At 36.7% G+C, this 14,799-nt stretch overlaps 1 protein-coding gene and 1 long non-coding RNA gene across 6 annotated transcripts in view; one reads left to right on the top strand and one right to left on the bottom strand.

Annotated features, from left to right (window-relative positions):
- LOC106873608 (uncharacterized) overlaps positions 1-9,631 on the bottom strand; it is a 10,792-nt gene extending 1,161 nt beyond the window's left edge. Inside the window, exons 1-2 of the long non-coding RNA XR_001409901.3 lie at positions 9,437-9,631; positions 8,984-9,241 (exon numbers count right to left, since the gene is read on the bottom strand). This is a non-coding gene — a long non-coding RNA (uncharacterized LOC106873608). The remainder of the gene's footprint in view (positions 1-8,983; positions 9,242-9,436) is intronic.
- Positions 2,340-14,584, top strand: LOC106873607 (citrate synthase-lysine N-methyltransferase CSKMT, mitochondrial). Of its 5 annotated transcripts, none has more exons than XR_001409900.3 (2): positions 2,340-2,913; positions 5,050-6,659. XR_001409900.3 is itself a non-coding variant. In XM_014921052.3 (2 exons), the coding sequence occupies exons 1-2, from the start codon at positions 2,805-2,807 to the stop codon at positions 14,548-14,550; spliced, it is 747 nt and encodes a 248-aa protein (XP_014776538.1). In that variant the 5' UTR covers positions 2,384-2,804; the 3' UTR covers positions 14,551-14,584. The 5 variants fall into 5 exon arrangements, 4 of the variants coding, with proteins under 4 accessions (XP_014776538.1, XP_052824485.1, XP_052824484.1 ...); XM_014921052.3 differs by lacking the exon at positions 5,050-6,659 and adding an exon at positions 13,913-14,584 and having other exon boundaries at positions 2,384-2,913; XM_052968525.2 differs by lacking the exons at positions 2,340-2,913; positions 5,050-6,659 and adding exons at positions 2,957-3,219; positions 13,913-14,584.
- Positions 14,585-14,799: the final 215 nt, after the last annotated feature.

Raw genomic sequence — 14,799 nt, 5'->3', positions numbered from 1 at the left:
ATGAAAATGTATATACACATATACATCATTACGATACAGTGCAATTTTTAATCACAACTGTAATTTTTTAATTAAAATACAAATCCTAAGTAATAGTCATGATTCTTCCATAATATAAGTTTTTACAAACAAAAAGACAAAGAAAAGAAAAAGAAAAAGCAGAACAAAAAAGGAGCACCATGTAAGCATTGGTTGAGCAATCTTTTTGATGCGGGATTTTACAGCTGGATGCCCTTCATACCATCAAAACATTTAGCCACCTCTTATCTGTAGGGACAGTATCTATCTATTCTAAAACTCAGATTCACCCATTCTTATGCATAAATATATACATGCATGTACATACACATATATACTATTATTATTATTATTAATAAGGCAAAAGGTGGCAAGCTTGCAAAATGATTAGCACACTGGGCAAAATGCTTAGTGGCATTTCATCTGTCTTTTCATTCTGAGGTCAAATTCTGCTGAGGTCAACTTTGTCTTTCATCCTTCTGGAGTTGATAAAACAAGTATCCGTTGAATACTGGGGTTGATGTAATTGATTCATCTCCTCCCACTGAATAACTCGCCTTGTGCCAAAATCTGAATTCATGATTAATAAGGCAGTGAGCTGGCAGAATCGTTAGCAATTTTTTGAAGATTCCCAAGAAGTAGTTGATGACTAGATGACCTAATGAGCAGTGGAGATGAATGTCCTAAGATCATAGTGGTCAGAGTAAGAATAGGTAGGAAAAAGTTTAGTAAGTCATGCTGAGAAGAAATGGACTCTCTTCTTCGGTGATGGATAGATTGAATGATGCTTGTGCTTGTAGTGTGAGCAGACAGGAATTCGATTTGGTCTATGTAATGTGTACTTGCAGAAAAAAATGAAAATAGGTGTAGTGAGTTCACAGGCAGGCTGACAGAAAAAGATAATTCTGTATTTAGAAGATGTACAGAAATAGTTAGTAGTAAAAACACCTCTAAAATAAATTCTTTGAAACTTTTGGGAGGTTCCCAAGAAGTAGTTAATAATAGTCTTTTGTTGACAAGATGACCCAATGAGCAGCAGAGGTGAGTTATGCCAAGAAGAAAGGGAGTCTCTTCCTCAGTATTAGTCAGACTGAATGATGCTTGTGTGTGTAATGTGATGTTGCATGGTCATCAAACTGATTGTGGATGGTGTATAAAGTATGGAAAGATGTGAGGCAAGTATGGTCTGTTGGGTACGTAATGCTAGAGTGCACGGACAAGAGGGAGAAACTGAACTAATAGAAATATTACAGACATATTTTAGGAGGTAATCAGGTACAGTGTGCAAGGGAGAAGACTGCATGGCTTTGGACGTGGTACGTATGTAGGATGTCAGTTGAGTAAAAAAAATGTACCAAATGATCCAAGGATAAAATACACTTGCAAATTAGAAGATCAAGGAAGACAAAAGCAAATATGGTTGAAGCTGTTCTCAGGATCCTGAGTTTCAAGAAGGAGATGACAAAGGACAAGAACATGCTATGAGATATCTTGCTGGAGAAGAACTGTCCAACACATGTAGACATGAAAGACAAATGTAAAATGGGATAATGTTACATTTGTATATTATAGGCACAGGCATGGGTGGTTGGTAAGAAGCTTGCTTGTTAACCACATGGTTCTGGGTTCAGTCCCACTGCATGGCACTTTGAGTAAGTGTCTTCTACTATATTCTCGGGTCAACCAAGACCTTGTGAGTAGATTTGGCAGTCAGAAACTGAAAGAAACTTGTCATATTTATATATCTTCGACTAAAACCCTTTAAGGTGGTGCTCCAGCATGACCGCAGTCAAATGACTGAAACAAGTAAAAGAATACAGTCATACATACATACACACATACATATATGCATATACACATATATTTATGCAAACACACACATACATTTACACATGCAAACATATATACACTCATATATACCTTCATACACTTATACACAGATTCAGAAATACATTGATATGCATACATAACTACATACATATACTACATTATATATATATATATATATATATATATAATACACACACACACATGTATGTATGCATATATATCCATGTATCCTGTCTTCTGTTATAATTCCATTCACATCTATTATGCAAATGAATAAAATATATGTATGTATAAATATGCATATATACACATATATTAGTTGCTTTAATATAATGAAATATATCATAGCAACATTTGCTAAATAGCACTTTAGTGAACCATTCAATTAGCTTGTCCCTCCACCACTCACACAAACTATTTCACAAATAATACATTGTACAGTTTTCTTTATTTCCGTTCCATTCTATGCTGAACCTTGGCCCATACCTGGATGATTATAGTCATGTATTATTTTTTCTATGAGAAGAGGTTGCAAGCTATTCTCCATTTTTCCTGAAAGAGATGCTGTGAGTGCCTCCCGTCCCAAGTCTTTCTCACAGAAAGAGTGTGCGCGTGTGAGAAGAAGAAGAAGAAGAAGAAGAAATGATTCCAGTACTTGACTGGTACTTTATTTATCGATTCTGAAAGGACGGAAACCAAAGCTGGCATCTGCATGATATGAACTCAGAGTGTAAGAGAAGCCTCACTCTTCCACAACTTTAACAAGTCTGCCAAGTCACCCTCCTCTTATAATGTGGACAAGGATAAAGTACTATTGAAGGGAGATAACTCCAAATGAATTTATTAAGGAATCTGTTTCTTGATTAAGTTTGGCATTTAACATTGATCGGATAAAGTTGAATACTTGAATAGAGAAATGTTAAGTGTTTAGTGGCAACGGAACAGGAAAGCATGTTATGGAACTGTTAACGATAAATAAGCATGCATGTGGGTTTCTTTTTAAATTGATCAGGATGCGTTATATCGGTTGGCCAGTCATGTATTGTTCCAGTTTAGGTGCGAAAGGTAGGTATTTGCCCCCCTCTAGTCTTGTATTTGTTTCATATATTTCGAAAGTCGGTCTGTTTCCTACAGTACTTCGGTGACTTTTATTAAAATATGCATTGTTAATGTTCCCAACGCTAATATTTTAATTTTATTACTAAGAATACCTCAGTTAATTTTACAGATACCAAATCCTAACATTGGTTTTTCGTGCCTTGCCGCAAAACCTTATATTTATAATTCAGTCTTTAACAAGGACATGAGAAGTATGCATGTGCCTACCAATCGAAACCCTAGTTGTGGAACGGCCCGGTGTACTAAGTTCCAGTAAGCGTAATTCCATATTGTTCAATTAGTTATTAAAATAAATTGTACACATTTACGATACATAATAAGCCTTGCGTACATTACAGATGTATGTATATATCATGCTTGTAGTTTATTTACATCAGGCCTGGAAGTACCTGCGGTCTGTTATGATACTTTGTAATACACTCATAATTATAAGAAATGTTACATTTTGCTAAAATTTCATCAGAATCTTGAGATGCGAGTCTGTTAAATTTGAACAGTTTCGTTTCTTTCGAATTTTTTTTTAATGATTTGCTCAATGGTGATGCATGATTACACTAATATATATATATGCTATAATAATTAATGTAATATATGATGTACGACTTACGACAGGTGCTAAATTACTCTTTTAGTGTGTTGACCCAATATACGATGAGCAAGGTCACAAGGTCTGCTACTCAAAAGGGGTTACTCGTGTTTTAATAACACCATGAACAAAATCCAGATCGAACGTTGTTACTAGCAACGAGAAAGTTATAAGCATCGCATTTTTATTTTCATCCAAGGTTATAATGTTTCTATATTAAATAACTATTATCGTTCACAGCTAAAAGTAGACCGTTCTATCAACTTTGTGCCTTCGATTTTAGTTTTGTACCTTTTTTGTTTATAACTGCGCAGCATGGCCTGATAACCCCAATTTATTTGACTAAAGCTTTTCAAGTTGTTTAGCCCTAAGTCAGCTCTGATTTAGCAGATCTGTAATCAAAAGCAATCCATCTATGACCATCCCATATTTTTGTACATCACTGTCCATTATATCCATTTATAAGGCGAGTAGGATGTGGTTTGAGGAAGATTTCGTAACTAATTCTTGTTAAAGAATCGACTGCGTAGATGCTTTCCACTTACAAACGCATAGAATTTTCATTACTCATACAATATTTACGAAATTTCTTTTTTGTTGATTGTTTTCAACTTGAAAATTTGGGCTTGAAACGGATTCTTATTTATATTGTATTCTGGCATGGAAGTCTTGTTGCTTTCTAAAACTTGTTGCATCACATCTTATATAACTCGTGTGAACGGCCTCTCCTTGATGACTGATACAATTCTCATATTTCATGTTTCTTGTCGCTTAATTTTTATTCCTTTTTATAGCTAGTTTATTTCATCGTTCGTGTGGAATTTTCATATTCCCTATTCTCTCTCTCTCATATATATATATATATATTTTATACACACACACACACACGTATATAATAGTGGCAGTGTACGTCTGTGTGTGCATGCTAAAGCTTATTTTTAAAATTATTATTCAAACGATATCGGTTGAATAATTAACAATATGAAAATCAGTTACAATTCAAGAAACATCAGACTTTTATGAAATATTCAAACTCCACATACATGTTGAGCACTTTTCCTTCAGTTTTTTTTTTCTAAAACAATAAAAGTTCGCAAATCACACACACACACACACACACACACTACACACTACACTTGTTTAGTTTTACAAATGATAGAAGTGTAGAGAAAGAATAAACAGTAAAATTAAAACATGTTGCTATTGGCTCCAGATGAACGTTTCCGGGCGGACAAGAATCAGATCGATTACATGTTACTTGATATGAATAAAAATAAAGCTTTGTATAAAATAGAATAAAACAACACATAAAGCAAAGTAAATAGTTTGAGAACTAAGAAACGTCTTTTTTTCTTCTTTTTTTTTTTTGTCGCTATAAGCATTTTTGGTCACCGAAGACTTGATGTTTAGCGTTTTTTATTCCTCAATCCTATTAATCGCATCCATCAAGGCCTCCCTTTAATTGGAGTGTAAAAACATGATTGTTTTTCTTTTAGGGCCTCCGCCGATCAGGCTTGATCTTGTATCCGCACCTATAATGTTGGGGTGGAAGACCAGCAGTTAACCCGTGTATGCAGATCTCCCTTCTCCAAGACAATCCAGTATAATCGCTGGTACTGCCGTTAGAACGCAAAGGGATGAAACAGTTATCCCAAAGTATCCACTAACGGTTCGTCCAACTCACCGCCCTGGGCTGCTATTTTTCTTTATCGATCTCGAAAGGATGAAAATTCAGAGACAAAGCACAGCCTGAAACAAATACCGCAACGCATTCTATCCAACACTAATGACCCAAGAATATAAAGATGGCTGCGTTCGAAGTCAGGTACAGCTCAGCAAAGATCCATGAAATAACGTTATGTTATTTTTCATAAGGCGGCGAACTGGTAGAATCGTTACCGCGCCGGGCAAAATGCTTAGTTACAGTTCTTCCATCTTTACGTTTTGAGTTCAAATTCCGTCCAAGGCCTTTCATCCTTTCGGAGGCGATAAAATAAGTAACAACTGAACTCATTTTATCACTTATGAAAGGATGAAAGGTAAAGTACTAAGTGAACTTTGGGGTCGATATAATCGACTTACCCTATCCCCGAAATTGTTGGCGTTGTGCCAGTTCTACGTTAATTGGGTACTACTAAAGCAGCGCGGACCCGAACGCGCAGTCGCGCGTCCGCGCTAGCTAGTCTTGAGTGGTCGATCCTAACCCTAACCCGCGTGTGCAAATGAATACGTGTTTAGAGTTAGGGTTAGGGTTAGGTTCGACCACTCACGACTAGCTAGCGCGGACGCGACTGCGCGTTCGGGTCCGCGCTGCTTTAGTAGTACCCGTTAATTGATTACCTGTGCTTTTAACATAGAAAAATAATCAAATAAATTTACTCGGGGACGTAGCTAAAGTGTGCGCAGCCCCATTAAAAAGGGACAGACCCCCCACCCCATCTACTAACTACGCCACTGAATTTACCGATTAACTAATGTTAATTGTAAATCATTGTTTCGAATAATTTCCAAAATTGTGACCAAGTTCTTGAAATAAAAAACTGAGTGATGGTCGAGTTTAGTATTCCACTTTCACTTGCATTATATCATTGACAAAAGTGAAATACTAAACTCTAAGATTGTCCTGTAATGAACTTATTTGTTTATTTGAAAATGCAGGATTCGTTCAGTTTTCTAATAATGGGAATGGATTTCAGAGTTTTATTCTTTCAGTAATTTGACAGTATGTATTCGGCGAGGTGGTGATGGGGGTAAAAATACATATTTATTGTGTATCAATATTTCAATAGTTAAGGCTGCATGCTGGCAGATTCGTCAGCTCACCGCAAAACGCATAGCGGCCCTTTTTTTATCTAAGACCTTTCTGTCTTTTTTTTTTTTTTCAGACATCGTGTATCCATATTTTAAAAATCTTATTTCGACCTTTTGCCTATCTAAAGCATTTTCATAAGTTTGTCCAAAATGTCCATGCTTGTTTTCAGATTTTTCGTTAGCTCTTGTTTCATATGTTCTGAGTAATATAAAGCTTTCCTTTCATAAGTCCCAAGTTACTGTATGGGTTGAAAATAAAAACTGGGTATGTGTATCACATATGATGCATGAATGACAGGGAACATTTTTTATTTTCATATATAACATATAAACGTGTACATCTTTTAGAACATTGTCATTTCATAAGATTTTGCTGGCAAATTTTTAAATTAACATAAACATTTATTTACATGAAAGAAAATTACCGGAGAACTTTCATCTACTTCTTCCAAATCTTTGTTAAAACTGTATTGAAACCATTTATGGAGAATTCTTTCTTTTTCATCATAGCAACTGGTTGCACACCACAAGGTTTAACGGAACCTACAGAAGCAAGCCAGCTCGCATTAGCACGGGCGATGGCGAGGCTAAGGCGTTTGGAAAGCCAAGCGCCCTCACGAGCATCACCTAACACCTCGATGAGACGAGCTGCCAACGTTGACAAGGACTTTGCGGTTAGTGGCCCAGTTACTTCGAACGTATCAAACGCCACAGGTTGGAAGAGACAGTTCACTGTCTGGTCCCGATATTTTAGGGTTTTCTTCCGTTCGGTAGGGAAGCCGTGACCCTCCCATTAACTGCAGCATCCAAGATGTGGGAGGGAGAAAAGGAGTCGCAGACTGTGGCGTCCCAAATGAGGCACCTACCTCTAACCCAAGGACAGAAGGTAAGACCGTCTGGTCATTTTCCATCACTTCTAGATAACTCCGACGCCTTCAGAACTGAGGGGATATTAATCTGAGCCAGGGCCCGCTTAATGATTAAGTTTAGCTCGGTGTAACGAGCGAAGCGACCAGCATTTAGGCGGCAAGATAGACCGTGAAGATCTGTGGGGTCGAGGGCTCTACCACAGCGGCTTCTCAGTCCCCTACAGACGTCAGCGCCCACTCTGAGTGCCATGGAGACTGAGTAGACCTCCAGTGTTGACTAGATGAAGGGCATCGATCCAGTCCCCTGAGAATTTTGCACCAGCTGAAAGTAGGCAACTCCTTGAAAATTGATCAGATTGATCAAGGAGAGAGTTGAAAGTAGTACTTGAACACAGATTGTCCCATAGTCTCTGTTTCTGTCTATCCTCCACTGTAACCAGAACTGACAAGCCCATCTCTCTCTTCTGTGATAGAGCTTCATCCATCTCCCTGTTGGAATTAGTCCATGTTGGAGAGGAGAGGATGTTGCCTACCGAAGGGGAGCAAGCGTGGATGGGGAAAAGAACGGAGAAGAGATGGAGACGAGCGCTTGCGCAGACCCTGACCCCCGAAACCGTTTGGGCAGGGCAGAGCAGCTTGGTCGCGGGAGTCTGGGGAGTGTGTGCGACATTGACGAAGCATTCGAGTTTCCTGAAGATTAGGTCGTCAAAGTATTGGAGGGACGACAGGAATCTATAAGAGGGACTAACTCTCAGAAAATGCAATAGCTTAGGAATGGACAAGTAATTCCTAAGTATAAAAACATTTTGGTGGGACTCACTTCAAGGCTTTTAAAAAGTTGTTCGAGGTTAGTCATTTTGGATCTAAAGATGGACTCAAAAGCTGGATCAGTAATTGGAGCTCACGCTGATGAAGGAGGAATCGCGATTGAGGGGAGCGAGTCAAATAGTTTAGTAGTCTGCTCATGCGAAACTGGGTGATTAAGGAACCAGAGCTCGCATTTGGAGATCTACGACCAAGTTCCTCGATCATCGTCCTCGCAGTTGCAAGCACCTTGTCAGAAGGGCCTCCCAAACAAGCATCATCAAGGTACCAGACATTTAGGTCTAGGTCTTACTCAAATCAAAAGAACAACAAGTCCATGAAATAAACAATTAGAGAGTATATTATTCATGAATAACAATAATAATCCTTTCGCATACTTGACCACCATTACGCTTATACACTAAGCGAAATCCAACCGGAAACATGTTATTTGTATAAATAGATCTGGTTGTCTGAAGTGAAACTTCTGTAACAACTCGCTATCTTTAAGCTAGCCTGCTAGCGCTTCTGTGTGTGTGTGTGTGTGTGTGTGTGTGTGTGTGTTACATGCAAGCATAACTGTGGTTAAGAAGTTCACTTCGCAACCATCTCGATTCATGTTCCACCCCATTGAACAGCTCTCTAACAGAATTATATACATACAATTGTTTCGTACCTTGAATTGAGCGAAAGTAGTTGACGTATATATTGCAGAAGCCCATCATATATATATATATGTATATGTAGGTCTGTGTTGATGTTTATCCTAGTCTTAAAAAAATACTTATAAAAGTAAAATGACTGAAATGTGTGCCTGGGTCGTTATGATGGACTAAAGGCAGGGGCCCTGTATGACCGCAGCCCAGTGGATGAAACTAGTAAAAGATTATATTCATGCATACATGTTTGTAATACCTTCATTACTATATTACTAATTTCTACATACCTGGCGAAAATTCTCTCACAATCTTTGAATTCTTTATGTGAATTATCTTGATTTTGAGTTTGCACTGAAGACGGCTGCCCATATTCATGTGGTAGAGTCCAGGTTTCACAGGGAAGTTGAGCTTGTCGTTCTGCCGAAATGTATCTTTTTAACATGACCCTTTATCGAAATAGGTTTTAAAGAACGGGCCTAAAATCATTGTTGATTTTCAAGCTGGATGTAAGCAGCTTTTCGTCAGCGGTCAGCATTAACAAGCATCTGTCAACAACAATTGGGTGGAGAAGATAGAATCAGTTCACACAAGCGATGAGATAATGAAATACAACAAAAAGCGACAAGAGCTAGATAAGAAGAAATTTAAGATATAATCGAAAATTGAATTACATTGAGACAAAAAAAAAACGTTTAGTAAAGGAATATAATACTCTTTATCGATTAAAATCTAATTAATACCTTTACACTTTTCAACATGCAATTTGCGAGGTTAGGAAGTTTTAACTTCTGCTGATCAAGAAAAGGGTGTTCTAATCTTATAAAGTGATTGGATGCTGTCGTCTTTCGCAATGTTACATTTCTCGTTAAAATAATGTAATTTTATTTTATATTTCTTTGGAATGGCTATAAATTCACCGAGAGTGTAAGCAGATCTATCATAGTCACTTTTTACACTGTACTTCTGCAAAAATCGACGATTTTCACCTCTTACAATTACATTAGGCCAACTAACTGGTGACTTTTTACTCCACAAGCAGTCAAAATACTGCTAAGCTTCAGGGAACGGTTGCGGATTTCCTCTAAAATGAGATGGAAATGATTATTGACAAAACAAATTACATTGCATGTTCAATATACTGGACACTGAGTTTCTGTCTAATCACTTGATTCGCTAGAAACAACAACTACATCTCACTCAAAGTACACTGTATTGTCTTTAAAAAATGACACAGATAAAAAAAAAGTAAAAGACAAGGCTGCTTGATCATAGATGACCTGGGACCAAACAACAACCGCCGTATGAACTTCCCTTTGACCGAGGAAAAATGCATCTTATAAAATACTAACAGTTTAGGACTTTTGAAGTAAGAGTTTAACTTAGACATCGTCAGTCTATGAATTAGTCGTTGCTAAAATAGCGCGGGGCATCGTTGCAATCCTTTGTTGAACGCGGAGTGGGGTAATCGTAAGGCTAAAAGAAACTGAAAGTATTTCACGATGGTGAAATTATTTGCCCCAAACGTAATATGGTTGCTTCTTTCGCAATGCTAATTCTCGGACATTGCATACTTCCCTTTCAACAATTAACCTCGAGGAATTTAAATTAAGTATCAATCAAATCTAATTAACTTCTACGTATAGACTTCAATTTGTACGGCCAAAAGATATATATAGGATCTATAGGATATATATATATATATATATAAAACTCTAAAAGCTTAGAATGCCGATTATATGAAAAACATTCCCAAATGTTATTGAGTCCATTCATACACGTCATCGTTACACGCAAAACACGCACACATTCACAAGGTGATTGAGAAGTTACTTTTGCATTTAAATGATATATAATTTCTTTTATTTTGATATTTATATGCACATTTTTTCTCTCTCCGTTTTTTTCGTTCTCTCCATTTTTTCCGCTCATCCCTTTCTGTCGAAGAGCGTCAGCTGGAAGCGTCAAAGACTTCCATTTCTTCCGAACGTCAAACTAACACACCTGCTCGTTGTTCCCTCACCTGCCTTCGTCTTTTGTCTTCTGTATATTTGAACTATATATATATATGTGTGTGTGTGTGTGTGGTGATAGATTTCCGTTGTTCGACTATGACGGTTCACTTCGTTCGATCAGCTGAATTTCGTCCTCTTGAATTTACATGCAAGTAGCTTAGCATTCCACAGACACGTGTACCTTCAAGTAGAATCAGTGTAGCCAGGCTTTATTTTATGAGTCACAGGTACAATCCGCCCGGAGGGGTTTCTGTCGATTCAATTCAATTTCGAAGCTTTAGAACATGATATTTGCTCAGGATGCCACACATTGGAGTTGAACCGGGAACCAAGTGGTTGCGAAACAAATTTCTTAACTTTTCGGCTATACTGTGCATACTCTCTCCCCGATTCCCCCTCCCACCTCTCGCAGTGTCTATCTATCATGGATGTATTTGTTAAAGTTGTCGAATATGTACCTGCAATTTCTAGGCAACTGATTCTACTTGAAGGTACACGTGTCTATGGAATGCTAAGCTACTTATATGTAAATTCAAGAGCACGAAATTCAGCTGATCGAACAAAGTGAACCGTCAAAGTCGAACGACGGAGATCTATCACCACCATATATATATATATATATATATATATATATATATATATATATATATATATATATATATATATATATGGGCTTGGTAAAAATTATTAATTATTAATTGATTTATTAATTAATAAATTGATAATCATTTACCCTTTTAATTTATATATATATATATATATACACACACAAACACGCACATACTTTGAATTCTGTTTTTCCTGCCTGCATCACCGTGTTTGCATTAAGTTAATTGGTTACTGCTGATCGTTAGTTACTCAACAACAAATACATATACGCGCGTGCGAGTGTCTTTTGACAGAGTTGATCAGGTATGGGCAATTTTTTCCGAGAAGCAGGCTACATGAGATATGGTTCATCATCAGATGGACCACACTTCTAAAAAAAAAAAAATTAAGGTAATTTTTCGTTAGGTGTACCATTCAGAAAGTCCCGCGGGCAGCACGTTGCCCATTCTAGTTACGTCCTATGGAAACAGCATTAGTTGTCACTGTGAAGAGATAATCAATGGAATGAGATGTTGGGAGGACGAAAGTTGGCTGTCGGAGAGGCTGCTGCTCTTGGAATAATATACACGCAATATGTATTTCTAAATATTGAAATAGATCTAAGTGGAGGTCTATGAGGTTAAAGCTAACTTAGGATAGCAGCGTTTGAGTTAGGGAAAGGACTAATCGCTTTGTTGGGTTCTGGTTCATGAACAGAACCAAAGACAGAAAGAGAGAGAGTTAATGATTTTATTGAATTTTTCTAACATATCAGGTTACTTAAGAGTTGCCTCCCTTCTCAATCTATAAATTTCAAAAGACTAAAGATAATATAAGCAAGTTAACATTGACTTGCCTTGTTTTAACTCTTGTAACTGAACTACATGATAATAATAATAATAATAATAATAACGTTTGGAAACTGTGACGATAATGTAAATTGTAAACTACATGGTCGACTAAACTCTAAAGAGAAATACACTTGTCAAGATATGTCAAAGTTGAATGTTCTTTTTCTTTCTGTCAATTGACTGTGGGCTATCCTGGGGCGCTGACCCCAAAGATTTAGTTGAACAGATCGACCCCAGTACTTATGTTTTTTTAAAGTCTGGTACTTATTCTATCAATCTCTTTGACTATACGGCTAAGTTACGGGAACGTAAACAAGCCAACACTGGTTTTCAAGGAGTGGAGGAAGATAAACAAACACAATACAGTAACACAGACACACATACATACATACTTACGCGCACACACGCACGCACACACACGATTGTCTGTGTTAGAAATGTGTAAGCAGTTCAAAAATAGATGAAATGAAGGATGATGGCTTGTGTTGGAAGTTATTATGTATCATAATATAAAAATGGATCTGATGAAACTATGGAGACTAATTTGTATTGGCTCTTTGTGTGTATCTGCAATTTAAAAATAGATTTGATGAAACGAATGCTGGCAATCAGCGTGTACAACTGGATGGTACTAATTTTTAATTTCTGGTTGCGTAAGTGTATTTCTTTGTTTTTTAGACTTGACTACACAATGTCACAATAAAATATTTCTACCGACGTAAGTCTTAGATGTAAACCCCCTGCATGAAAAAATTTCAAAAGGATTTGGACCCTAGAAGCCTCAAATCAAGAATTCTGGTGTCATACCATGTTAAGTTTTTCAACATTTTAGAATAGAAAGAAACAACACATTAGCGGTAACACACACACACGTACATGCAACACTCAAAAATGTCATGAACACATACATACACGCACACATACATACATACAAAATTTAGACAGAGTGGCATGATTACACATACAAACACACCTCTGAATCGCGTGTGTTTTACATATAATACTAAAGTCCACTTTTCATCTTGAGTACTTTTCCAATATACTTTTAAAATCGTCAGTAAAAAAAGCAAGTCTTTGTAATTCATCTGTAATTATTATTAACGTTATTTTCATGATGAGGTGGTAGGAAAAGTCAAGTGAATGCTTCACAGTATTTAGTTACTTCCCTTTATGATCATAGTTCAAATTATTTTGCAGTTGACTGACTTTTGCCTCTCACATCATTCTAGGGTGTTTGGCCTGGAGAACCTAAAGATTAAAGTTGTAGCTGAGAAAAAGTTAGCTGATATGGAGGACTGGAAGCTATTTAAATATTGGAAGAAAGTTATTTGTATCATAATGATTCCTACTGGGTATCAAAATGTTCACATCATGACTGCTTCTCAATACTCTATGTAGAGGCTGTAAAATGTGACATGGACATCCTGTAAATCAAGTTCCCCAAGGCTGTAATGTCCTTTGGGTGTATCTCCAGTGAGTTTGATAATAGGCAAGAAATGGTTGAAAACCATGTGTTATGTGGGTTAGTGTTTTAGTGTCGGGTAGTTATGTACTGTGTGGGTTGTGTCGTTTTTTAGTATTGAATGGTGATTGTATGGAATTTATGCTATCTGGGTTGTGTTGTATTATTGGGTAGTAATTGTGTAGAGTGTGAGCTGTGGGTATGTTTCTTTTTTTTTTTTTCATGTTCTTCTGTGTCATACTGACAATTTCAATTGTTATTGGATTTTCCACCTTGTAAATAGTTTTACTTTGTTTATTTCAGGTGAAGCATTAAGTAAACTAAAATACTGGAAATATCACTATAAGAAGAATTTAAGAGAACAAAATGAATTTGATTGGCTGCTAAATTCAGAAACGGTTTCAAACTCTGTATTAAATCAACTTGCTATCGTCCAAGGAAATACAATTTTGGACTTGGGCTGTGGAATGTCTTCTGTTTCTCAAAAACTTCTTAAAAAATCTCAGCATCCAATATTTGTCCACAGTTTAGACTATGTAGCAAGTGTCATTGAACACCAAAAGAAACTTCATTCTGTTGTTCCAAAGGGTAATCTGTCTTCTGGTTTTGATTGTATAATTGCTGATGCCTGCCTTCTTCCATACAAGGACAAGGTGTTTGATATTGTTGTCGATAAGGGAACAATGGACAGTCTTTTAAAGGATGACATCAAAGAAAGGAGAATGCAAAAGTTTGCTTGTTTATTAGAGGAATCATTACGCATTTTGAGACCAGGAGGTTGCTTCATGCAATTCACTGATGAAGATCCTGATATCCATTATGATATTTTATTCATTGCAATTCAAAAGCATTCAGCTCATCAGTATCAATTAAGTTTCACCTCAGCTGGTTCTGAGCCTTACCCATGTTATGTTTATTTAATAAAGAAAATTATGTTATAATTCAATAAAGACAGATTTTCTTAGCATACTTTAACTAGTAATGAACTGAATGTCTTGTTTATACCATCAGTATTTATTCTAATAATCATCCATGGTGAAGATTTTCAGGTCAGTAGTGATATATAATAAAGGAGTGAGTGAAACATTAGAAAAGAAAAGAAATGAAAGGCAAGGAGGACAAGTTTTGATACCAGTTTTTAGTTGGAAGTCTGTTTCATTTAAAGAGTGACAACCTAATAACTCAGCTAG

Source organism: Octopus bimaculoides, chromosome 6 (assembly GCF_046866305.1).
Source record: "Octopus bimaculoides isolate indiv1 chromosome 6, ASM4686630v1, whole genome shotgun sequence".
In the NCBI taxonomy this organism is placed as follows: Eukaryota; Metazoa; Mollusca; class Cephalopoda; order Octopoda; family Octopodidae; genus Octopus; species Octopus bimaculoides.
Note: the sequence above shows the minus strand (reverse complement) of the source record. Positions and strands in the feature narration are given on the sequence as shown.

Excerpts from the sequence above, each read along its gene's own strand:
- LOC106873607 (XM_014921051.3), top strand. The coding sequence starts at position 12,680 with ATGGAGACTAATTTGTATTGGCTCTTTGTGTGTATCTGCAATTTAAAA. Across the intron at positions 12,801-13,912 it reads AATTTTTAATTTCTGGTTGC|GTGAAGCATTAAGTAAACTA; the intron begins GTAAGTGTATTT and ends TGTTTATTTCAG.